Source organism: Myotis myotis, unplaced genomic scaffold, assembly GCF_014108235.1.
Source record: "Myotis myotis isolate mMyoMyo1 unplaced genomic scaffold, mMyoMyo1.p scaffold_m19_p_2, whole genome shotgun sequence".
Classification (NCBI taxonomy): domain Eukaryota; kingdom Metazoa; phylum Chordata; class Mammalia; order Chiroptera; family Vespertilionidae; genus Myotis; species Myotis myotis.
In genome coordinates this window covers 189,672,908-189,698,949 of record NW_023416324.1, presented here as the reverse complement: position 1 = coordinate 189,698,949, position 26,042 = coordinate 189,672,908, and the positions used below count along the sequence as shown (strand labels likewise).

Here is a 26,042-nt window from a genome sequence, read left to right as displayed (position 1 = left end):
GAAGCATGGGAGGAGAATATTAAAGAAAATTATGGATATTTTAAGTTTGTGATAGTTACTACATATTTAAGTGAATATGCACACACAATCCAGGAGTTCAGGGAGAGGTGTGAGCAACAGATATAACTTTGGAAGCCATCAGAATGTAAATAGTAGTTAAAGGCATGCAACTGGATGGAATAACTTATGAAATGAATATGTATAAAAAAGAGAACATGCCCTAGCTGGTTTGGCTCAGTGGATAGAGTGTCAGCCTATAGATGGGTTTGATTCCAGTCAAAGGCACATACCTCAGTTGCAGACTCCTCCCAGGACCAGGCCCTGGTCAGGGCACATGCAGGAGGCATCCAATCGATGTGTTTCTCTCACATTGATATTTCTCTCTGTCTATCCTTCTCTCTCCCACTCTCTCTAAAAATCAATGGAAAAATATCTTCGGGTGAGGATTAAAAAGAGAGAGAGAAAGAACATATCCAAACACTGAATTTTGGAACACCAAAACATTCAGAACTGAGAAAAAGAGGAGAAATACCAACAAAAGACTAAAAAAGGAGGTTCACCACTACCTGGTGATTGCTGGGTTCCCAGGACCCAACAAAAGTAGCTGCTTCAAAGAGGAGAGAATGAGCAAAGTTCAAACACAGGTTAAGTAAGATGATTGAGAAATGATCACATGATTTGGTAATGTGGAAATTACTGTTGACAATTTTGAGATCAGTCAACATGAGGTGAATGGGATAGTGGAATAATTTAAATGTAAAATGAGAAAAGTAACCATTTGGTAGCGATAGCTCATTTAGAGAGTTTTGCTGTTGAAAAGACTAGGAAAGTGAGGAAGTAACCATTGAACACTGTGAGGTCTTTTTTCAAGATTAGAAATATTGCATATTAGTGAAATAATAGGAATGATAGAGTAGAGAGAAAAATGATGATGGAGGAGAGAAAAAAAATAATTGTAAAAGCCAAGTTTTTGCATAGTTATGAGTGAATGGACTCTGGAGAATCTAGATAGAGATGAGAGACAGAATACATTTCACAGAAGGAAGGTAGAGTTCTTTGGTGTAATTTTGATAGGTTGGTGGATATGGTGAGCTGACTAAGTCTGGGTGTTTGTATTGTTTTCAGTGTAAATGCAAGCATATAACTGAAAATAGGACTGGAGGAAGAATTTTTAAGCTTTGAGGAGAGACAAAATATAAATATTCTGTAGACAATTTTGGAAAATTAATTAGGCAAGGACATTTAATACTACATTAAAGACCTTGAGTTTAGGGTCTTCAATTTATTAGCACTGTGTTTGTGTGTGTGTGTGTGTGTGTGTGTGTGTGTGTGTGTGTGTGTGTGTGTGTGTGTTTACAGGCACATTGAGCTATTTGATTGCAATTTATATTTAGACATAAATAAGGCTGTAATTCCTGCAGGAGGGAAGATTAAAAGAAGAGTTAAATCATTGGGTGGATTATTAGTATGAACACTGAAATAATTTAAAACGATTACATGATTTATGATAGAGAGAAGGAAAGTAAGCTAGATGCTAAAAATCTCCAGTGAATGAGTAGGATTTACTTGTATTTAACCAGATGGCTACAGAAATATAGGAAAGTGGAATAGCATAGTATCACCTGACAGAATCTGCTTCCGTGTATTGGATTATTCTGAGGGAGAAGGAAGAAATAATATCTAAAATAGTAGTGAGAATTCAGGAAGATATGTGTGTACATACAAATCTGTCGTACATGCATGGTGAAATAAAAGCAGGATTATTTGAATTAGCTGAAGGGGAAAAAGAATTGCCAGGATTAGCCAGACATCTCTTAAAGCCAAAGTGCAAAGAAAATGTTCAGAAGTTGAAACTGCAGTGAAGCTTGTCGTCAGACTGGGAATCCCAGAAGGAGCAGTTGAAGGGTATGGAAGTTTGGAAAGGTGGAAAGTTGATTAGTGTTTATTTCAGCACTAGAGACCTGGTGCACGAAATTCTTGCACTGGTGGGAGGCTGTCCCTCAGCCCAGTCTACACCCTCTCCATGCTGGGACCCTCTCACAATCCAGGACTGCTGGCTCTCAACTGCTCACCTGCCTGCCTGCCTGATTGCCCCTAACCACTTCTGCCTGCCAGTCTGATCAACGCCTAACCACTCCCCTACCAGCCTGATCACCCCTAACCACTCCCCTGCCAGCCTGATCAATGCCTAACCATTCCCCTGCCAGCCCGATCGCCCCTAACTGCCCTCTCCTGCAGGTCTGGTCGTCCCTAACTGCCCTCCCCTGCTGGCCTGATATCCCACAACCGCCCTCCCCTGCCAGCCACCTTGTGGTTGTGGGCGCTGCCATCTTTGAGAGTGGGGCAGTCAATTAGCATATTCCCTCCTTATTGGCTGTGGGCGCTGCCATCTTTGCAATGGTGTGAGGGTCAATTAGCATCTTCCCAGTTTATTAGATAGGATAGGTTTTTAAAGGAATACAAATCTATTTCAAAAAAATTAAGCACAAGGTTATATTTATTAGTGCCATAAGAGGTTTTGCTGCATATTTTGAATATTTATCTTAATGCATGCACACTCATATGTATATAGGCAGATGGAGAGAAGTTGATCTCTCTTTGTATAATTTTGGAGATCTAAACACAGCACAGATGGATGACAAACAATGACCTGAGTCATTAAATGTTAAAGTCATGTGCTTTTTTTAGTGTTTACTTTGTCAATATTTTACCTTTCTTTTTGACAAACTTACTTTCACCACCTTCTCTTGTTTTCTTTTATTTTTCTCTTCTAATTTCCTAGGCAATTCTTCTTACTCTGAATTTCAGGCACCTTTTCTTCCTTCCTGACATTGTGTATTGTTAATTATTCTAGGTCTGTATCTCTTGTCATTCTACATAAGATACTTAGTGATCATAACTAATCCAATTAATTAAATTACCATTTATATACAAGTACCTACTCAACCTATCACCATAGATGTCTCATAGACACTAACTCCATGTGTGAAGGACTGAACTCAAAAATTTAACCCTGTCCTCCACAAGTACCTAACTCAGCAAAAGGTCTGGCTAGTCAAGTCAGAAAACTGGATAACATTTATTGATTTTCCCTTTCTTCTCACACACTTTCTATGTCTAATGAATCACCAAACACCATGACTTATATCCATTGAATCTCTCAAATCCATTGTCAGCTTGATCTTTTTATTCTCAGCATAACCTTGCTAATCTAGGTCATTGTTATTGCTGTCCTGGACCATTGCAATACACCTCCAAATCATTCTTCCTGTCAGTTTTATTGCTCACCTCTAAGCCATCCTCTCCCCTGCGGACAGGATGCTCTTCCTAAAATTCAAATTTGATAGCATTCTCTGCTGATTTAAACAAGAAAACAAACAGAACAAAATGTTTCCACATGGAAATATAATCCCCAAGTAGCTGAGTTTACAAAATTTATGACCTGTTTCTGCATACCTCTCCATATTCATGTCTCCCTACACCTGCCTTCTTACTTTCTCTTGCTCTCTCTATCACATTTGGGTCTTTGCAAGCAATATTTTATCTTCCCAAAAGACTCTGATTCATTGAGAAAGATATCCTTCCATAAGACTCTAGGACTGGATTTCAGCTCTTCTATATTTTATTTCCATAGAACTTAGCCATATTAAACTCCTTACCACTATGTATGGTAAATTGCTTATTTGTTGCTCTCTTCCAGCATTAGGTGGTCATCACCTTGATGGAAGATCTGTGTCTTATTCTGCACTATGTTTTCCATAACATTTAGCATAGTGCCTGACACATGATTGGTTTTCAATATATTTATTTCATGAATAAATTTATAAAATATTATAGAGATGTGGAGTAAAATTTAATATAAAATATTGTCTTTATAATCATTATTGATGTTCATAATATCAGAAAACCAAAAAAGGCCTAGAACTAGATGCCTGAATAATGGTGCAATAGCATCTTTATCATAGTAATTATGTAGTTTATTTTAATCTGCCTGAATAATAGTCAAAATGATGAAATATTGTTCTGGTTGTTCTAATGACCAAATTGGGTTCTTTCCATCTGTTGATTATGAAAAACACAGTTGTAAAATTAGAGAAAATAGCTTGACAAGAACACTGTAATCTTAGAAACAACTATTAATAATGGTGCTATGTCTTTGGCAGGATAGGTTAAATAGATACTATCAAACCTTTACCTTAAAACAACAATGGCCCTAGCCAGTTTGGCTCACTGGATAGAGCATCGGCCTGGGGACTGAAGGGTCCCAGGTTCGATTCCGGTCAAGGGCATGTACCTTGGTTGCGGGCACATCCCCAGTAGGGGGTGTGCAGGAGGCAGCTGATCGATGTTTCTAACTCTCTATCCCTCTCCCTTCCTCTCTGTAAAAAATCAATAAAATATATTAAAAAAAAACAAAACAAACAATGATACATCATATTTCCCTTAATAATCCATGATATTTTTCCCATTTGTTTGATGAAATGGAGATAAAAACTCAAGTAGTATGTAAGTTCCATTTCTTTCTTATTTTTGAGATAAATATTACAGAATAACAACAACAAAAAGTTTTGTTAGGTTCCTCGCTTTAGTTTATTCAATTTTCTAGCATCTGGCATATTTTTATAAATTTAGAAGAATTCTTTAGATTTAGGTAAATTATAGTTGAATTATAATATTTATTTGCTTATCTTTCTGACATCATATAACATTCTTTTTCTTTTCTTTTTTTTTGGCTGCAATCTCCATAATAAAGACCATTTTAAAGTAAAGTAATATTTTCTAGAAACTTGTTTGTCTAATAAGTTTCCTAGGAAATGTAATTGAAGTTATCCCTTCCTGATACACAATCATATTTAACACAAAAATATTTATAGTTTTTTAAAAAAAAGTTGTCACTGCACAGTACACTGAGATATTTATTTAAAATGATTAAGATAAAAATGATGGGAATTTTTAAAAAATTATTGATTTTTAGAGAGAGGAAGGGGGAGGGCAAAAGAAAGAGAAACATTTATATGAGAGTGAAACATCCATCGGCTCCCTTCTGCACTCCCCCTACCCGGGACCGAGCCTGCAACCAGGGCAATTGCCCTGACAGGGAATCAAATGGTGACCTCCTGATTCATGGGTTTATGCTTAACCACTGAACCACACTGGCTGGGCAATCTATATACATTTCTTAAGTTATTATAAAATTATTCCCTTTTATGATAAAAGAGTGTTATTTGGTATTTAGGTTGTGGAAGACAAACCTGCTACAAACTTTTTCTATGGTGTAAAAATGTTTCACCTTTGTTTTCTGTAGGCTATTTGGGGGTTTGAATGGCTAACAAAAGCAATATGATTGAAAATATTGAATTCCAGGTATAAAAATAGCAAAATCTAATTTCCATATGGTTTAAATATTATGTAAAGCATACCCTTACATAATATTTCATAAAGTTATGAAATATTAAATTTTTACATCAAGACCACACTACTGCCAAATTTGAATGTTCATGGGTTTCTTATGTGCCATACTAAATAAAGCTTAAATACTTAAAAAACAGTTTTTATTCTTTACATTGTTATATAATAAAAATTTAGTATGAATAAGTAGATGTTAAAGATTTTTTTGACATTCAAGATGCTTTACAATATGTTGTCTCACATTATGTATGTGCCTGTATAATCTGATGTAACTATTTAGATCCACTGCTCATATTTAGAATGTTTATCAGTGGTATAAGTCAAATGAGTCTTAAGTATATTCCCCCCCAACTATCTCACACATATTAAAATGTATTTTTTATAATCCAAGAGTAGCATACTTTCATATTACAGTACCTTCCAAGCTAACTATACACAGTTCTCCAAGAGAGGTGGTATGGTTTTTATGAGCATCAAATTTTTATAATAGTAAAAGTTGACTAAGCATGTCTAGTAGAGCATAACCCTTATTTAAATTTCCTTAACCATCAAATACATTTTAGATACATTTTAAATACATTTAAAAAATAGTATTATCAAGCTAAGCATTATTTTGTTATTATAACTTATTGAAAATGCCACTATTTTTTGGTCTGTCATAAGAGTCAGTAGAGTTTTACACATTATTAGAATGGTGTTTTATGTTTATGATTCCTAGTAATATTAAAATTGTCATTCTTAATTATTATTGCTATGCTACAGAATTGTATTAACTGCTTTAAATACAATTTCGAGTGGGTGGAAGTGGAAGAGTATAGGGGGATAAACGGTGATGGGAAAAAGAAATGAAATGCAATTTAAATGTAAATAAATAAGTAAATACATTCTTTATTTTTACTCCAATTACAGAAGTTGAGATTTATTCAGGGGACAAAAATAGTATGTTTAATGTAGACTATATTTAGCTTACTGATTTTTTTTGAAAATAGACATCTGACAGTAAGAATTAGTTTTATTATCTATAGTTATACTCAATATGAGCTACAGATAATATTCTTCTGAGTTGTGGTTTTCTAGCAGCAGACACAAATTCACAGAGAAAGTTTCATGAAAGTTTTCCATATTGTCTCTACTAGGCAGAATATGCCCATCAAAGTATTTTCATATGCACTATATATAGTGTCCAGGAGAGTTATTTCTAGTATATATATTTCCTTTATTTGAGTGCTAATATTGCATTTTAAGGGATTCACTGCAGACTTTGCATAGCTTTATCTATAATAATAACAGTGTAATATGCAAATCAACCAAAGGACCCAACAGCAGAACGACCATCTGGACAACCTTCCGGATGACACACTATGGCACACACTGGTGCCAGGCCAGCCAAGGCTGGTGCGATGCGATTGGTTGGGTGGCCCTGCAATCTCCCCATGGCTCAGGCCACCCTCTGTGGGGCGATCATTGGGGGTGGCTCCATGGAACTGGGGAACTGGGAAGGGGGGTGTGGTGGCAGGCACAGGAAGCCAGGCCAAGGCGGGTGCAGGAGGGGGATGGGGCTGTGAGGCAGCCGGGGCTGTGCAGGCCTACCCTTGCAAGAAGTTCATGCATTGGGCCTCTAGTCACTTTATAATGTTTGTGCCCATTTTGTCCTCGGGCGTGTTGTTTTGTTGTCAGCTTTCCACTTTGAGGCTTAATACTGGGACACCGAACACCACTAGACAAAGTGCCCCTGGGAGTAAGGATGCATTGCGTCATCAGCTATGCTTCAGTGGCCCATCTGGAAAATCAAGTTCTTCTGTTTAAAATTAGTAGGAGTTTTAGATGTTGGTTTCCTTAGCAGTATTGAAGCAAGCTGTTAGCTGCTATTCCTTTTATCTCTTAAAATGTTTTTTATTCTTTAGTTTACCATTACATAAATAACTGGTGCGGTGCTTTTATATAAGACAAACTGCGCTAAGATCAGAGGATAAAACTGAGATGGAATTTCTGGAAGAACAGAAACATCTGACTCAAAGTTAACACATGAAAGCCTGCAGTTAATGTCGGTAGTGATGGTTTCCTCTGATTTTATCTTGTGTTTATATTTTACTTGTTTTAGGTTAAATTGACTGAAATTTATTTCACAGCAATTATGAATTATGAATAATGAAGTGAAGCTGCTGCAGTACAATATCAATAGCTAAAATAAATACAATAAGTCTTTTATTTTTTTCAATAAGCCATGGAAACAGCAGCTATGTTAAATTTTAATCTGTGAAATATAAAAACACAAGCTATAAACAATCTTGCTCAAAAGTGGAAGATTTGCGCAGGTGTCATGGCTCAATGATTGAGCGTAGACCTATGAACCAGGAGGTCATGGTTCATTCCCGATCAAGGTCACATGCCTGGGTTATAGGCTCCATCCCCAGTGTGGGGCATACACGAGGCAGCTGATCAATGATTCTCTCTCATCATTGATGTTTCTATCTCTCTCTCCTTCTCCCTTCCTCTCTGAAATCATTGGCTATTTCAAAATTCACTTTGATTATATACCAATGAAATTTTAAAAATGTATTAATATATAAGTAGAACTTTTTTGTTGTTGAACTAATTTATTACATTCTTCTATTGGATATTAAATTATCAAATATTTGCATGGATCATTTTACTATATTAACATTTAGATGAGCTTTTGCCCTTCTGATATTAATCTTTACTTTCCACAGCTCACTTAACATTTTATGGAAACCCTAACATGCAAGCTGAGCTCTCCTAGCTCCAACCCAGAACCAATCTTGAGAATGATAGCCAGGACATTAGAAATTCAGGGTATCCCTTGAAAACCCACACTTGCCAATCCCTGCTGTCCTGATCCAGTTGTGAGAGATAACTCAGGTTAGTGTCCTTTGTTTTACTGTTCATCCCACCAACTGTGGGCCCTTCACTGAATGTTTCTCAGTTTCACTAACCCCCACTCCTAGGGACTATTTTCAGTTCTATGTAGTACATCTGACATGCAGTTAGAATTACCAGATTTAGAAAAATTAAAAAAAAACCCAAACACACCCAGTCAAATGAGAATTTCAACTGAACAAGTAACTTTTTTTAGTAAGTATGCTCCATGCAGATTTATGGGACATGCACTAAAATAATTAATAATAATAATGATAATAATAATAATAAAATTTTGAACTGATCTTCTAATTTAGTTGGGTATTCTGTACTTTATCTGGTAACCCTACTTTGGTATGTGTCTAGAAATATGTGATGTGTTTTACATATATTTTTTCAAATTTCCATGACAATTCGGGAAATAGGCTTTAGCACTCCTATACTAAAGATAAAGAAAAAGGAAATTTAATTATTATTTTCTTTCCCCCGGGTACATAAAAATTTTATAGAAATGGAGCAAAGCACAGGGACGATGTACTTGGTTTCCATCCAACCACAGGGTTCAAATTGTATCTCTGGCTTCTACTAATAAATATTTGTGGAATTTTGAGCAGCTTAAGCTCTTTAAGCCTCAGTATCCTTGTCACCACCTGTTGATGATGATCATATTTCCCTGGAGAGCTATCATAATGAAAGTGAAGTGCTGAGCACAGAGCCAGTCCCTTAGTGGTTAATAAATTTTAATTAATATTATTCACGCAAACAGCACAATGGGCTTAAAGTGATTAATCCAAGGGCTATTTATTTGGTCAGTACTTTTTTTTTTAAATCCTCACTAATGGATATGCGTTTATTGATTTGAGAGCAAGAGGAAGGGAGAGAGAGAGAGAGACATACATCTATGTGAGAGAGAAACCCTGATCAGTTGCCTCCTGTACATGTCCCAGTGGGGGATTGAACCTGCAACCTGTGTATATGATCTGACCAGAATGAAACCAGCTACCTTCTAGTGTATGGGATGACACTCCAACCAACTGAGCCACATTGGCCAGCCCTGGTCAGTACTTTCTGAGGCATATACTGACCACACAACAATGCTAAATAGTAAGAATAATATTACATTGAATAATTGTATTTGTTAGTTAAATATATATTTAATAATGATATTATTATTATGTACAAATAGTATTACTCAAGGGCGCAGTAATTTTTATTATAATATATTCACTTTATTTTAACAAATTAATTTTTCTGACATTGCATATTTCCCTGAATGCTAAAGGACACATAGAAGACACTATACCACTTGTTACCTGGATCAACATTTTGTTACTACTTTTACTAGCTCCCATATCCAAGGTTTTTCCCCAAGCTGCTTGTCTTGCTGTTAGTCTCTGACCTCTGGGACTATTGTAAAATTGCTTGCTTCCTGCCTTAGTTCCCAGAATATTGCTGCTTCCAATTTTTCTCTCACATTCAAAAATAAAAGGTTAGTTCTTTAGAATTTAGGTCACATGACAAGTCAATAGGTTCCAAATGGTAAAATACAACCCTTTATGTGGAATAAATATATGGTGAGCAAAAGTAGGTCTACTAGTATAGTTGTCAGTATAGGAAACACGGTTTATTCCTGTATTATTATTTATTTATTTATTATTATTAACATACCTTTGCCCACCCCTATATCAAAAATATTTCATGAAAGCCTTTTTTGGTGTTCAAAATATATGGGTGGTGTTTTTATTTTTCCTTTGTTTCCCATCTCTTGATTTCCTCCGTTTGTGCTCCACAAAATCCAAGTTACTAACAGCCTGACTTCTAACCAAGTGGCTTGCATTGTATTTAGGCGCACTGTTTTCTTAAAATGAAATAAGCGATGGAAGAAAACAGATAGATAATTATAATGCTGACACAAAACCAAATTAGTCACATTAATCAATGTACCAGTCCCATCAGCCCAGAAACATATTGCAATATTCCCCGTATAAAAGCAAAAACAATCATTTCACTTCAGAGTAAAGCTCTTTGAGAAAGTTGATCCAAGCTGCAATTCTAATTCCTTGCCTCCCTTTTTTTTGGTGTGGAATATTCATTAAGGTTTTTGTTCCCACCATTCCTTCAAAATATCACATCTTAGACACCAGTAACCTTCATATTTCCAAACCCACAGACCTTTATATACAATTTCATATAGTTTTCATTATACTCATTCCATAATTGATACAGTTATTGGCTCCTTCCTTGAATGTTTTCTTCATTTGGTCTTGGGTAGATATTATATACTAGTTGTTCTTCTAATTCATTGGCTACTTGTTATCTCTGTTGGTTGCTCTTCTTCCTCCTGACATCTAACCTTGGAGTAGAGTACTCAGACACCTGCTCTGTCTACAACCTCCATAGATGATATAATCCTGTCCCATGGCTCTTAATACCATCTTCATGCTGTTAGGTATCAAATTTATCTCTAGTCTCCATCTCTCTCTTGAATTCCAGACTTCAGTGTGGAATAGCTATTTTCTTTCTCTAAGTGTCTGCAAAGTAGGCACCTTAAACTTAAAACGCAATTTTGACTACACAATCCCAACTATATCTTCCTAAAGTCATTCTAATCTCAGGCAATGGTACCTCTGTTCTTCTGGTAGCTCAGGTCAAAACCCTTAGAAGCAAGCATCCTTGTTTCTACTTATTCTCTCATATCCCACATCCAATCTATCAGCAAATACTGTTAGATGGTTCAAAGTATATCCTGAATCTGACCATTTCTTTTCTACTTAAACAAAGTGCAAGACACAATTATTTTTTTCACCTAGATGCTTATAAAAATTTACTCTAATTGTGACTCTCAACTGCCCAAACTCTTTCATGGCTCACTGTTTCACTTAGAGTAGATTCCAAGGACTTATTAAGCTTCAATTTATATATATCTTGGTCCTCTATACTTCTCTAACTTTATCTTCTACCACTCACTTCAACACCTTAAGTGTTTAAGTCTTATGCATGTCCTTGATGCTTTCTCTTCTGAGAATGTCCCCAAGATATCCACATGACGTTTGTCTCCCAGATATCCAAATGATTTAATGGTCACTCTGCTTTAATGTAAGTTTGTCAGAGACTTTTCATGACCACCCTACAAATGATGCCATATTCCACTCATATCATGCTCTATGCCCCTAACTATGCTTACTACTTTTAGAGCTCTAATCATTATAAAATATATTGTGTATCTATATGTTTATTGCCTTTTTCCGCTATTAGATTGTAAAGCCCAGGAAGATAGAGATTTTCTCTGTTTTCCTCCTCAATGTTTTCCTTTTCCCCATCTGTGTATATTTTCATTACTGCTGCATTCCTATCGCCTAGGTCAGTGGTCGGCAAACTGCGGCTCGCGAGCCACATGCGGCTCTTTGGCCCCTTGAGTGTGGCTCTTCCACAAAATACCACGTGCGGGCGCGCATGTACAGTGCGATGGGAGTCGGTATTTTGTGGAAGAGCAATACTCAAGGGTCCAAAGAGTTGCATGTGGCTCGCGAGCCGCAGTTGGCAGACCACTGGCCTTGGTAATGCTTGGTGCATATAGGCTTTCAATATATTTTTTGAATGACTGAAATGGAAGGATGAATTATCAAACCACCATAATACATGACCCACCTACATTAAAAAAAATAACTTGTGATTAGCAAGTGCTCTATAAAAATGTATAATTTTATTTTAAGGAGTTTGATAAATATGTAATTTTTCATATATCCAGAAACATCAATATTATAGATGTAAGCAAAATGTGAAAACTAACACATGTGACAGCATTAGGTTATTATTTTGGTTTGTAATGGATTATCAGATAAAAGATATTTTAACTAATGTTTTAACTCATAAAATAAATATTATTTTGATATAATTTTTTCAGACTGATACACCAACAATAATTAATTAAATTTGTATAAGATACTCCCTTGCTTTTACATAACAGAAGTCTGTGGACAAGTTAACATTAACATACCAACAGGTTAATAGTATTTTATCATGATAATAGGAAGAAGTCCAGGAAATATATTAACATATAGAAAATAAAAAGAGAGTGTGGTTATGCCTTTTAGGATTCTGACCTTGAATGTTATTGACTAGGAAGAAAAACTGAAACAAAAATAATTTATTGGAACTCCCCAATCTGACCAAACACATTTTAGTTTGGAACAGTAAAAAACATGTTATTTGATGCAGTAAAAATATTTAGTCAGTGCATTTTGTTCTTTGTTAAATTTGAAGTTATTACTTTGTATCTGACAAGTCTTTTAAAGTCTTATATTTTTACTATGTTTTTAATAAAAAATAATTGATTAATTAATTCTAATGTCCAACTGAAGTTAAGATTTACAAATGTTATAGTTTTTCCAAATACAGAACGCACTTGGAAAAACATAGAAAACAAATCACATTATTTCCAAGTATATGGATCCAATAAATAGGATTTTCCATTTTTTTAAAGAGCCCCCTTATACGAAAACATTAGTTGTTCCCCTCTTCACTGTGATAGAGTATTTTGAAGCACTTAGACAAACATATTTTAGTTTTATAGCTATTTCATAGATGTAGCCCTTTGGGGATCTGGTTTCTTCTCCTTCCACTGTCACTGATGGTAAAATATTGCTGTACTCTGAAATGGTTTTGCAAGTGATCTTATGTACACTTTAAATTGTCCCATAATATAATTCTTCCTTTTCTAATAAATTACACTAATGCATATATGGTTTTTCACCTACATTTATATTTTATCTGGTAAACTGTAAGTACTATAACAGAAACACTCAAGCTAACATTTATTGTTTCATTTCTTGTAAAACAATCCCTCACCTATTTCCTAAGGGAAAATGAAAAGACTTGAAGTAATAGAACATTAATGTCATCATGACAGCGATAAAATAAATCCAAAAGGACTTGAACCCTCGCCCTTTTGCAAAGTCATCAAAATGTCCCAGCTAGGTTAATTATGATAATGTACCACAATAATTATAGAACCAGAGGGTAAGGAATTTTTTCTTTACTCTAGAAACCACATGAACTATTAGTTGTCAGAAAATATAATTATAATCCTGATAAGAATTGGACTAGATGGGCCAGATAACAGACTTTCACACACTTACACTTCTGTCTACATGTCATGATGTCTAATTTTAGTCTGTTCTCTATCCTTACCTCTATAACATTAACTAGGCAGGTATCAGCGTGCTAACATGTTAAAATTATAAGTTTGCAACCAAGTGCATTTCCTAAGTATATTTAATGAGTGCTTTCAGTAATTCATAGTGAAAGCAGCCTGGTGAGTGGATAATACAAGGAAATGAAAGTTAATAATCTTGAGTCATAGTTAATCTTTGTTCTTTCACCTATTAGCTCCAATTCCCTTTTCTTCTACAGCCCACATTTTCCGTCTCTAAAAAAAAAAAAAAAAGTGTAATGGTAAAAATACCTTTAGCTCCTATTCTTTGAGTATATTTAAGAAATCTCTTATCAAGAAATGTGTTGTCATGAAGTCCTAGAATATTATTCTTTACATTGAAATATATAACAAAAATAGATTCAAGTGTAACTTGAAAATTAATTTCTTGGTGAAGGGATTTTCATAAAATCTATATAACGATACAGGCACATGCTAAATTCCTATACAGAGATTTTCAAAAGAAGCCCTAGGTCTCCACTTACACTTTCTTTTTGAATTTCCTCAGTTTTCCTATTGCCTTTTGGAAACATAAAATAATTCCAGAAAAGAAAAATCAAGGAATACACAAAAAATACAAATATATCATTTTAAAAATAAGTAGGGTTAAAATATTATTTAATTGATTACTTTATTATTTGTGTCATATATAACTAAACAAAATAGAAATGTACCTGTTAAAGATTAAATATAACTAAAGCAACTTCACATTATACATATTAAAATTTGTTATTATTGAGTACATTTCTAGTGGTATAATGAAGTCATGGTAATGTACATGAAACACCCATCCCTCAGTGTGTGTGTATGTAAACATATCTCCCAAATAATTCAAATCAGAAAGTTCATTTGCTCTAGAAATATGAAAAAATATGTAATTTTTAGTAATTATTATTATAATTCACTATACAGAAAAATGCTTATTTTTAAATGGTCTCAATTATTTCAGTAAAATTTTGTGCACTAAGAAATGATGGCTTTACGTTTAGTTTAAGCACACCTGCTGAGTAGTACAAAAATAAGGAACTGTTTTATTTTTTGGAACTGAAATCTTAATATATTTTTGTTTCCTTTTAATAAATCATTTCTTTTGTGGTAAAGTGCATTACAATGTAAATGAATAAATAATGAATAAATTACATGAAAATAGTAGCAAGAATGATGCTGTGAAGTTACTTACAAGTACATTAATTTTTTTGTTTTCATGATATCAAAGTACTATAAAATAAAAGTGACTTGCATCATAGCATTTATTTCTGACCAAAGCATGTTAGGAAATATTAAACCTTTTAGAGGGGCTCTGAAGAAATAAATTACCACCAGAAGAACAAACACAGAAGCATGTTAATTGCCTCAATTTTGCAGTTTATTTCTTTGAAAATGTAATCGATTAATTTGTTAAGCTTGAAAGTTAAACAATTGCACATTATGGGTAAAAACAAAATTTAACATTAGATAAAAATGGATTGAAGTAGTTTGTACTTAGCAGAGGAAAAATTGAATATTTTTATGGAAAAAAGGAATACAATTTCCTGTCATTGATAAGGTATATTTCAATATGTCAGTGAGGGAGGTATACTTATATCCCCATTTTACAGATAAGAAAAAAAATGTAGGAAATTTTAATAACTTTCCTAAGGTTATAACTATAGAAAGATTAACATTGGACATAAAATGGTAATCACATATGAGAGGAAGACTGTATCTGTGAATGGCTACCCTTGATGTAGTCCAAGAGGAGCTCTGAATATAGTCACCAGAGAGCATAGCACCCAGAAGATGCTTTACAACAGTAGGGGATATCCAGAGGGGTCCTGGAACAATATCTTCCTCTATCTCACATGATGCTCTTATTGGATTTTGGCTTATTTTCCTGCTTTAGCTGTTCTGGTTTCACTGATAAATCGAGTTTGATTTCATCAGTTTCTGTATCACTGAGATAGTGCTGCAAGGATGTAATTAAGTACTGTTAAGTTGAATTTGACATTCACCAAATTATTGTTTGGATGAATAACTGATGGATATGTTATATTGATATTTTAACCTGTATTACTATAGGATATCGGAAGGAATGCACATATGGACATGTATGTTATTTGGGTAAGATTTAAGTTCACTTTCCGAGATGGAATTGAGCTTAAAGCAGGGACAATCAAAATGCATGGAGGTTCTAATTCTAATTAACAAATATCTAATGCAGTGGTTCTCAACCTTCTGGCCCTTTAAATACAGTTCCTCATGTTGTGACCCAACCATAAAATTATTTTCTTTGCTACTTAATAGCTGTAATGTTGCTACTGTTATGAATCGTAATGTAAATATCTGATATGCAGGATGGTCTTAGGCGACCCCTGTGAAGGGGGCCGTTCGACTGCCAAAGGGGTCACGACCCACAGGTTGAGAACTGCTGATCTAACATATACCACAGCTTCTGTTTTGTAAGTAATCTTCAACATTGCAACTAAAGATACCAAATTTGAACACCATTTAATGTCCCCACAGAATAATGTTTTCTTTATTTTTGTCAAGAAGTCAAACTATAAGCGTTTTTAAATACAGTCAAACCTCAGTTCTCGAATGTCTCCCATATTGAACAATTTGGTTCTTTCTTGCCTAATATGTTCATGGAGATGGGTGGGGATGTTTTGCTTGCCAAACAAAACATCAGTTCTGGACCCTGCAACCTTTTCATAATGACATGTATGATCAGTCCTGCCTCTCTCAGATGCAAACAAAGGAGAGAACACGCAAGTATTACTTTTTTCACATTGTTAACATCTCAGGAAATTGTGCTGTTAATATTTTTTGTGTTTTTTATTTTTTTGTTGCTTATTATTATTAAATACATACAGTAAGAAGGTTAGTGATAGTAGCAAAGTGAAAAGGAAATTTGAGAGAACAATGATAGAGCTTAGACATGTGCTATATATTAGAAAGGTTAAAACAGAGAATCATTTGTGGCTCTGGCTTTTTTAAAAAAAATATATCCTTCATATTAATCTTTTGTAGCCTTTTTTAAATCAACTAAAACTTTTATTATTTTCACTTTTGTATGAATGTTTCAGAGGAAATCTTGCAGTGTATAATCTCTTACTAGAACCAGATTAAATTAGAAATCCACAGCAAAATTTCTAGAAATTATCCCAGCAAATAACTACTAAATATTTTAATGACAAAATAAAAAATCACATAGAAAAATTCAAAATTATTTTGAACCTAATCATATGAAACATGTTATATACTTGACATGATTTAAGGAGAATAATTTATTAACACATTTTATAAATCATGAACTTGAAAACTAATTTTTTCTGAATGATAATTGTAACTCCTAGTTCTACTATTTTACTCTCTTAATGTATGATATTTGGTTAATGTTGAAGTAGAAATCTTCTTACTGCCATTTGGAATGAATAAATCTTTGTTGTGGAGCTGTTCTATGCATTATAAGGTGTTCAGCAACTTCCCTGGCCTTTGCCTTAGTAGCAACCATACTCCCAGTCAGGACACTCAAAAACCATTGCAGACATTATTCTCTGGACTGAGAATCACAGAGTTAGATTTCTAAATCTAAAACGTTTTTAAGAATATATTTTTATTGATTTCAGAGAGGAAGGGAGAGGGAGAGAGAGAGATAGAAACATCAGTGATGGGAGAGAACCATTGATCAGCTGCCTCCTATACACCCTGTAATGGGGATGGAGCCCATAACCTGGGCATGTGCCTTTGACCATAATCAAACCTGGGAGCCTTCAGTCTGCAGGCCGACGCTCTATCCATTGAGCCAAACCAGCTAGGGCTCTAAATCTAACACTTAACTAACTTTGTTTCCATTGGAATTTACTTAACCATTCTAGTATGCTTTGATAAAAGATAATGCACACCGGGAGATTAACAACGTGTTTGCCATGATGTCAACTGTGTATAGATTATAAAGAAACTCATCAACTAACATGATATCTTGTTACGGCTAAACTACCTATAAAGTTTACTTTAATCTTCTGGTTTATAATCTTGCTTATATGAACTTAGCATAATAATTAAAATGTGTCAACCTCCATTTATTTCCCATTAACATATGTTAATCATAGAAGGAGGTGAGGATTAAGCACTCTATTTTATTGTGTCAAAGAGTCTACTCTCTCATCTGTCACTACCTCAGTGCCATAAACAAGACATTTACCACATTTGATATGCAGAGTTCTCCATTGTGACATGAGAAAATATAAAGTCCTTAATGACTTCAATATGCAAAATATGAAGCCCTTTAGAAATTATAATAATCAATAATTTTAAGAAATCCTCCTTAAATTATTTATAATCTCTAAATTATAAGAAAGAATTTAAAACATATTTAATGATTTCTTATTGAACATAGCCTTTAGGGAGAGAACTGAATAAGATATTAAGTAATTCTAATTCAGATCTAGAAATAAGATGATCCTTCTTAAGCAGAAATTTAAATTGATGTTGAGAAGGCATAAGATATTGCACATCAAGATATTGCACAACTTGCCCGGCCCAAGTGGCTCAGTGGTTGAGTGTAGACCTATGAACCAGAAGGTCACGGTTCGATTCCCAGTCAAGGCCCATGCCAGGGTTGGGGGCTTGATACCCAGTGTGGGGTGTGCAGGAAATGGCCAATCAATGATTCTTTCAATCATCAATGATTCTCGCTCATCATTGATGTTCCTATCTCTCACACTCTCTCTTAAATCAATAAAATTTACTTAAAACAGATACTGCACAACTTTAAATAGTATAATAGTCCATGTACCTCATAAAAATTTACATTTATTATTCATACTAGCCTTTAGAGAGTCTCATTCAACCATTAACTACATAGTAGTTAAGTCTGTATACCCAAGTCAGTACTTTAATGAGTATCCAATATAACCACAATTTTTTTTTTCTCCCAAGAAGCTAGTTTAGTCTAGTTTAGGAGGCTCAGGATACAATGAAAGATAGTAAATGGACAAGGCACAGTCAATAATTTCTATGAGAGTGAAAAGGTAGTCTGAAGCAATTACAACTCTAGGAATTAAAGATCTGCTAAATGAAACATGTAGCTTCTGATGACCTTAAAAATATAGTAGGGCTTGTATCATTTAAAAGGGTAGGAATAAATGTCCTAAACAAGGAGCGTGGCAAGAACAAGGCTAAGCCTGAAATCTTTGGCATTCATGAGATAACTGTCCTCGCAAGCAGCCAGGTGTTGTTGGGGAAAATGATTTGCAGCAACCTTAGAGAGGCCTCTAATGCCAGATGGAAGAATTTTTAACTTTATACACAGTGGATGAGTATCATTTTTTTAGAATTACATCATACAAGTATTTTGCAACATGGAGTAAAATAAATTTCAAATGGGAATTGGAAAAGAAAACCAGAATGATATTTTTATCAACATTCCTTTTAATATGAGACAGTATCACAGATTGACTCAATGCATCCATTAATTGGTGAATTTCTATAAGCACTGCTTTTAAAATAGATTTCCAAATTTCTACTTTTTCTCATTCTAATTCACATAAGGTATTCCATTGTATAAAATTCATTTTTGTCCTACAAATGCAGTTATGAAAAAAAGCCTATTTTCTGTACACATACTTTTTATTTAGAAAATATATTAGAATATATATTCAAACCGATTATTTTTTTCCTGACTCTTGCAGACATATTACACTATTTGTAACGTATGAGGGAAAATATGTTATTTGGTAAGTTTTCTGATGATTTTAATCAGCCATACGACTACTCTAGTGGAAACCGGCTTAGATAAACATAAGGAGCTTTGTAGCTTCTGTCCAGCACATGTCACCTAAAATTTCAGAGCAAACCTATTAGGGGAAAAAAATCCATAAAATGGAAAACTGTACTCTAAGGTCAACCCCATCACCATTTTGCCTTTGGTTTCCCTGAGCAGGTGTGAGTTTCTTTATGTTATCGGGTACCACTGTTCCCATGCTTAAGAGAATGAAAAGATACATTTCTATTCTTTTCTAAACCAATGAACATTAAGAACTTTCAGGTTAAAAGGCATGCTCACAGTAATCTTATTTCTCAAGCTACACATCTATTTCCATACCAACTCTGTCTTAGATTGCTAAAGTGCTATGTGGTATTTTGGAAACATTATCAGAAATTATTTTTCATAAAAGTTCTTTGATGATCTCTTTCAGGCATGCTGATGCAAGGAATTGAAATTCACTACATAGTAAAACACAAAATCAGCTAAAGTACAAAAAGAATAAATATTGAAAATGTTTCTGTGCTTTTAATGAAGTCTACACCAAGCACCCAGCAAAGCTCAGCAAAACAAAACAAACAAAACAAAATAAGAACAATTACAACAATGGCCACTTACCCATATTTTGCAAAATTTGCCCAGTGTTTCATTATGGATCTACTCAAAATTTCTTCAGCTTTTGTGTAATTTACTCTTCTTTCCAGAGGTAAACCAAAGACAAATTCAATTTCATAACCATGCATCACTCCCATCCATTCAGGCCAAGGAAGTTTGGAGGATCGGTGTTCAAAATAGTAGAAAAAGGCATTATTTCCCAAGTCTGAGAACTTCTTGGTGAACTCTAAGGCAGGGCATATGAAATTGTAATCCCCCACAACATCATCCAAGGCCTCACGGTAGTTTTCAGCTCTTTGATCATCTAACCAGTCCATGTAATGGAAAAGGATGGATTCCCTTCCAAATTCACTCACTCCTCGAAAAAATATTTTTAAACTTTCTTGAAATTCTTTTCTAGTAATGATACTGTTGTTATCTTTGCTGAAACCAGGGGCACCATATACTAAAAATGCTGTCCCTTCATCTTTATTAACACCCACCAAGATCTGGGTTTTTTTGAACTGTCCAAGTTGGAGTAGTGTGTCTGGCATGTCAGTGAGAAAATCACCATCCACAGTTGGGCCAAAACTTACTGACAAGAGAGTATCATAGGGGACAACAAATACTTCATTCAGAAGAATTTCCTGGGGGTCTTTATTTCGAAGGCATTTGATGATCTCCGTCTCATTTTCTCTAAAGCAACCAGTAAATTTAGCTAAGGTCAATGTTCTGTTCTTAGCTTCATCCAGAGATGTTACTGCCCAAGGAGCATTAGCAGACCCACTTTGCAGAATTGCTCTGGTAAACAATGGGTGGCTTCTAGGGGAAAGTAGGTGAAGGCTAGCTGAAGCTGCCCCTGCACTTTCTCCGAAGAGAGTTACACTTTTAGGATTTCCACCAAAGGCTGCTATATTTTTTTGGACCCATTGAAGTGCCAACTGTTGGTCAAACAAGCCCATGTTCCCTGGTGCCTCTGAATTTCCTGGTAAAGCTAAAAATCCTAGGGCACCCACCCTATAGTTCATTGAAACTACAATAACTCTCTCAACTCGTGCCAGGAATTTGCCATCATAAACAGGTAAAGATGATGTTCCAGTTTGAAAACCACCCCCGTAAATCCATACCATTACAGTAGCGTTTTTTGGTTTAGGTACTGGAATCCATACATTCAGATATAAACAGTCTTCACTGAGGTCAGTATTTGGATTCCACATCTCGGATCCCAGGAAGCCTGGAAAACTTTGATCTGTGTTCTGATAGCAAGAATTTGCATATTTTGTGGCATTCCAAATATTGGTCCACTTGGTCAAGGATTGTGGCTTTTTGAACCGAAGTCTGCCAAGAGGTGGCTGTGCATAGGGAATTCCAAGGAAGGCTGTTACTGTGCCCCCAAGAACTGACAAGTTCATCCCTCTGACTTTACCATTCTTGGTTGTAATGATGATGTCTTCTTCAGTGTGTGATTTCCCAATAAGCATCCAGAGCAGAAGAAACATAAAAAGAAGTTGGGTGCATACGATTGTACCCTTGCTCTGCATATTGGTTTCTGAAAGAGAGGTAAGTAGGAAGTTTTAACAGCCTTATACATCTGGCATTATGTTTTATTGATAATAACAAACTAAAGTGTAGTGCTTCTAATTAATCATACAAATGATGAAAACTAATAAATCTTGGACCACTACAAAGGTTTATGTAAAAAAACAAAAAAACAGATAAGAAACAGTTGGAAATATTTTAGTTTTCAATTTCAAAAACAAATAGTGGAATGAAAAGTAGACACTATTTCATTTTGAAAAAAATCATTATAAAACTTTTGCAAGGAAGATTTAGCATTTTATAAGGGATATTTATTTCAAGCATGTATATATACTTCTTACCATACACAGCCCCACCATAAGTAGCATTTAACGGTAGTCTATTTATTACAGATAAAATTTCTACTTTGGTTAGAGGAGAAAATACAAGCCCATGTATTCTCTGAAATATGTACATGCTGGCTGGTTCTTGACAGAAATGTGAAGTAGGTTAAGAAGCTTTAAGGACCTTAGTCTTTTATTGTCTTTTTCAGTTTCCATAATCCCTCTGTGGTCCTTTTTGCTTAGTGGGTTCTTCCTCCATTCAATCTCAGTCTATGCTCAGAAGAGATTTTGGACAATCTATTCATTGCCTGTTAAGTAACATAAAATAGTTGCCTTTTATCCTATACAGTATGAAAACTAACAAATCTGTTATCATTATAAGACCTATACAAGAAAAATTGGAAGTAGAGTTCTGGGTATATACTAGAGGCCTGGTGCACAAATTCATGCACCAGTAGGGTCCCTCAGCCTGGCCTGTGGGATAGGGCTGAAACCGGCTCTCTGATATCCCCCGAGGAATCCCGGATTGTGAGAGGGCAGAGGCCAGGCTGAGGGACCCCACCGGTGCATGATCAGGGTTGGGGAGGGACACTGGAAGTTGGCCAGCTGGGGAGGGGCCGTGGGAGGTCTTGATCAGTCTGATCGGCCAAACCCCAGTAGCAAGCTAACCTACCAGTTGGAGCGTCTGCCCCCTGGTGGCCAGTGCACATCATAGCGAGTGGTTGAGTGGCCTTAGCATATCATTAGCATATTACAAAATGCTTTGATTGGTTGAACGGATGACCAGACGACCAGGCACTTAGCATATTAGGCTTTTATTATATAGGAGACCAGTTAATTTCTCTGATATTAAATAATCAGGAGGTCTTCTCTACCTGAATTATAATGTCAATGGAGAGAACCAGTTGCTAATAATATAGCACATGGGAGAAGATGCTGATTTAGAAAAACTTTTATACTCAGGGATTATTCAATATCTGTTAATTTGATTTATTAAAGTATGTGCGACTAGTGAGGTTAAATGTGTTAGCATGGTCAATATAAGTCTAATTCACCTTCATGTTACCTACTGGAGAGTGTTACATACAATATTCTTAAATCTAAATTTTAATACTAAAAGATGCATTTGTCCACATACTCATTGTTAGTATAAGTAAATATTTTTATATATAGCTGCAGTATTTATTTAAATAAACATTATTTTGTCCTTTTCATAATCCGTTATTCTCAAACTTAACTTGTTGCTCTGTAGTTTTACCATTAAGAAATGTTTATATTTTTAATATATGCGATCACATGATTAAACATTCTAAAGAGAAATAATTGAAGGTGGCTATGAAAATGTTAGTCTATATCTCTAAATCCTTATTAATAATTAAAATATTCAATAAGACACAATTGTTCTCTTATTAATTCTGGTACAAATTGACTACTATCACATTAAATAAACACTTTGAACATTAAGAATACTTAACGTGTTTATCATAAAAACTGGTGTGAATTTTCATGCTAAGTACAACAAATTATCTGAATTTAGATCAGTTAGCTTATTGTAATAATGTATAACATTTGAAAGAAAGGCAGGAATTATGTTTGGAACTACAAAAGGAAATGAATGATGGTAGTGAGAAGGGAGGAAATCTGAAAGATAAATACCATAGTATTCAAAGTTTATAATATGCTCCAGGATATAAAAATCTACTGGAAATTTTGAGAAAACATTATAAACTTTTAAAAATATAACTTTCAAAATAAAAAAGGTAAAAAGAAATTTCCTTCATTTTGCATTTTTATTTCAATTTTAAAAGTAGTATCAGAATTTTTTGACCAATTTTCAAAAGAAAATTGTAATGTTACAGTAGAAGATATGGGTGCTAGAAAACGATTGCTATAAAGAGCAATATATACCCACATATGTTCCATAATTGAGTATCAACCAAATTTTCAAAATAATTGGCCAGCAAAGGACTTCTTAGAGAATGGTCAAGCAAATATTGTTAATAGTTTTTTCTGAGTATAATTTTCCAGTATTTTAAATAGTTATAATAGAATATATATTTCTTTATAAAAATAATAGCCCTTAAAATACTGGTAAAACAGCTACTTGGATAATATGATCTAGCACATACACTGCTAAAGTGAATTTGGTCAAGTTAAAACAACTAAGCCTTTATACCAAACCTAGAAAGCTTGTTTTGTTGCAGGCTAAGTGAAGTGGGAACTGAGGCAGTCTATTTATAAATAGACTATACCACAGTCTTTCAGAGATTCTTCAGATGCACATGAGGTACTAAAAGGATGTATGCAGATAGAAGAATCTTTATTAGGTGTCAGCAACATAAGATCTGTATCCTCAGTCGGGAGGAACAGTTACAAACTTTTCACTGTGTGAATAATTTGAACGTTTAATGTTAGAGAGATAGCTTGAGTCTCTTTGAAAGGTGAATTTGTTTTTGGGTTGACGTCTATACAATTATAATTTTCTTACAATTAAAGAAGCAGGACATTATAAACAAACAGTAACAACAAATCTAGGAGAATGAAACAGAACTTTGTAAATCTGATTAGAAATTTTATTTGGCATCCAAAAGGCCATGTTACTTCAAATTCACAGAGATTCTAAATATTTTTATTTAAAGGATAAAGCCACACTCTAGAAGTTCATGCTCATCCTTAAAAAGGTAACTATTTATACAGGTGAACTACAGTTTATATTATGAAAGGAGGTGTTACACAGGCTAGTAATAGTAGCTCCAAATTGAGTTTATTATCATGCATTATATTCATAAGCATTTGAAAGGCATACTCTTAAATCTGAAAATAATAATACAAATAGAACCCATAAACAATGAAATATTTTTTTTTCACATTTAGTTTGCTTTTAATCATTCATACAATTTATACTTAATGCTTAATCTTCTGGTGAAAAAAGTACTGACATCATCAAAATCAAGGTAAGTTTACAAGATTAAAATATGGGCAGAAGTCTATATTTGCTTATAGTCTATATAATAATAAAAATCATAGCAAATGTAAAATATTTTGCTATAATTTACACACATATTGAAAGAGGACAAACAAGAAAAACGGGGCACATTTTGTAAATCAAATTAGGAAATAGATTTTCCTTTTAGATATAAGAAACTTAGACCTTTCCTTTGCCAGTTGATACTGTTAAAGTTTCAGATGGTAAAGTGTTGATTAAGAAAAGTACCCTGTCATGCCAGACAATAAGAGAACTATTCGTTTCATGCAACTTAGGAAAATAGAGTAAAACTAGTCTAAGAACACCTTTTTAAAACTATTTTAAGGAGAAATTCACTAAACAGTGTATTTAAGGGTAAAATAGTGTAAACCGTTTTTGCTTGGGGAGTACACTAAGAACTTACACAACAATGATTCCACAAGTGCTACGGTTCTTTATACAAAGTTAAATAAACTCACTGTTTCCTCAGCAGTTAAATGGACTCAGCCTGTGTTGCCTGAATAATATAAAGATTTGAAGCAGGTGCCTGTGCACTTGCCTCCTCTGTGTTTTTGCAATGACTGTCCCCCCACAGAGCACCAAAGAGGCACAGCAAACACGTGAAGGGATCAGGATCCTGCTACAGAATGAGTTTCACAGAAACTTGCATTTCTATACAAAGATGTAAATTCAGAGCAACTTACCCGACTCACTGCAACAAAAGATGATAAAGTTTGCAAGGCGTGGAAATCATGTATTACTTCAGGGAAATGCGGTATGCAGCTGCTGCTCCAGCCTGTAAATTGGACTGCACTGACATTACAATCAACTGTTACTGACAAAGCTCGCGAGACTTGGCAGCAGCTACTAGCTCTGGAAGCAGCCAATCTTTACTTTCTGACATCTGTTCAGAGGCTAATGGTATGAATGCAATCGTGATCCATTTACAACAATATTACCGGAATCATGGCTTAAGATTGCAGGCACTTATCTAAGACGGAAGAAATAAAGAAATAGAAGCTTCTTTAAAAGAAGCTGAAATTGAACAGAAAATGAACGTGTGTGCGTGTGTGTGTGTGTTTTTTAACACTACCCAAACTTTTAAAGATTTGTTTCCCTCTTTTATAGATTATATATTTTTTCTTATGCTGAGTTTAAGATTTAAAGATGAACATGTTGTTCTAAAAAACGCTGTTATTGAAATCTCTGTACCTTCAATCTGTTCCAATCATAAAGTAATGTAAAAGATAAATTAGGAAACAATTACTGGGCAGGTAAAGATATGAAAACACAAAGATTAACTACATTAACTGAATGAATGTCTCTTATATGTATGTCCTTTCAACCCTCACACCTCAACACTTATTTAAGGCTCAG

The 26,042-nt window shown here is 34.5% G+C and overlaps 1 protein-coding gene across 2 annotated transcripts in view; it reads right to left on the bottom strand.

The window, feature by feature from the left end:
* BCHE (butyrylcholinesterase) overlaps positions 1 to 25,484 on the bottom strand; it is a 58,313-nt gene extending 32,829 nt beyond the window's left edge. For both annotated transcript variants that reach the window (XM_036352159.1, XM_036352158.1), the window contains exons 1-2: positions 25,370 to 25,484; positions 19,863 to 21,387 (exon numbers count right to left, since the gene is read on the bottom strand). In XM_036352159.1, coding sequence (XP_036208052.1) covers positions 19,863 to 21,379 — 1,517 coding nt within the window. In that variant the 5' untranslated portion in view covers positions 21,380 to 21,387; positions 25,370 to 25,484. The remainder of the gene's footprint in view (positions 1 to 19,862; positions 21,388 to 25,369) is intronic.
* Positions 25,485 to 26,042: the final 558 nt, after the last annotated feature.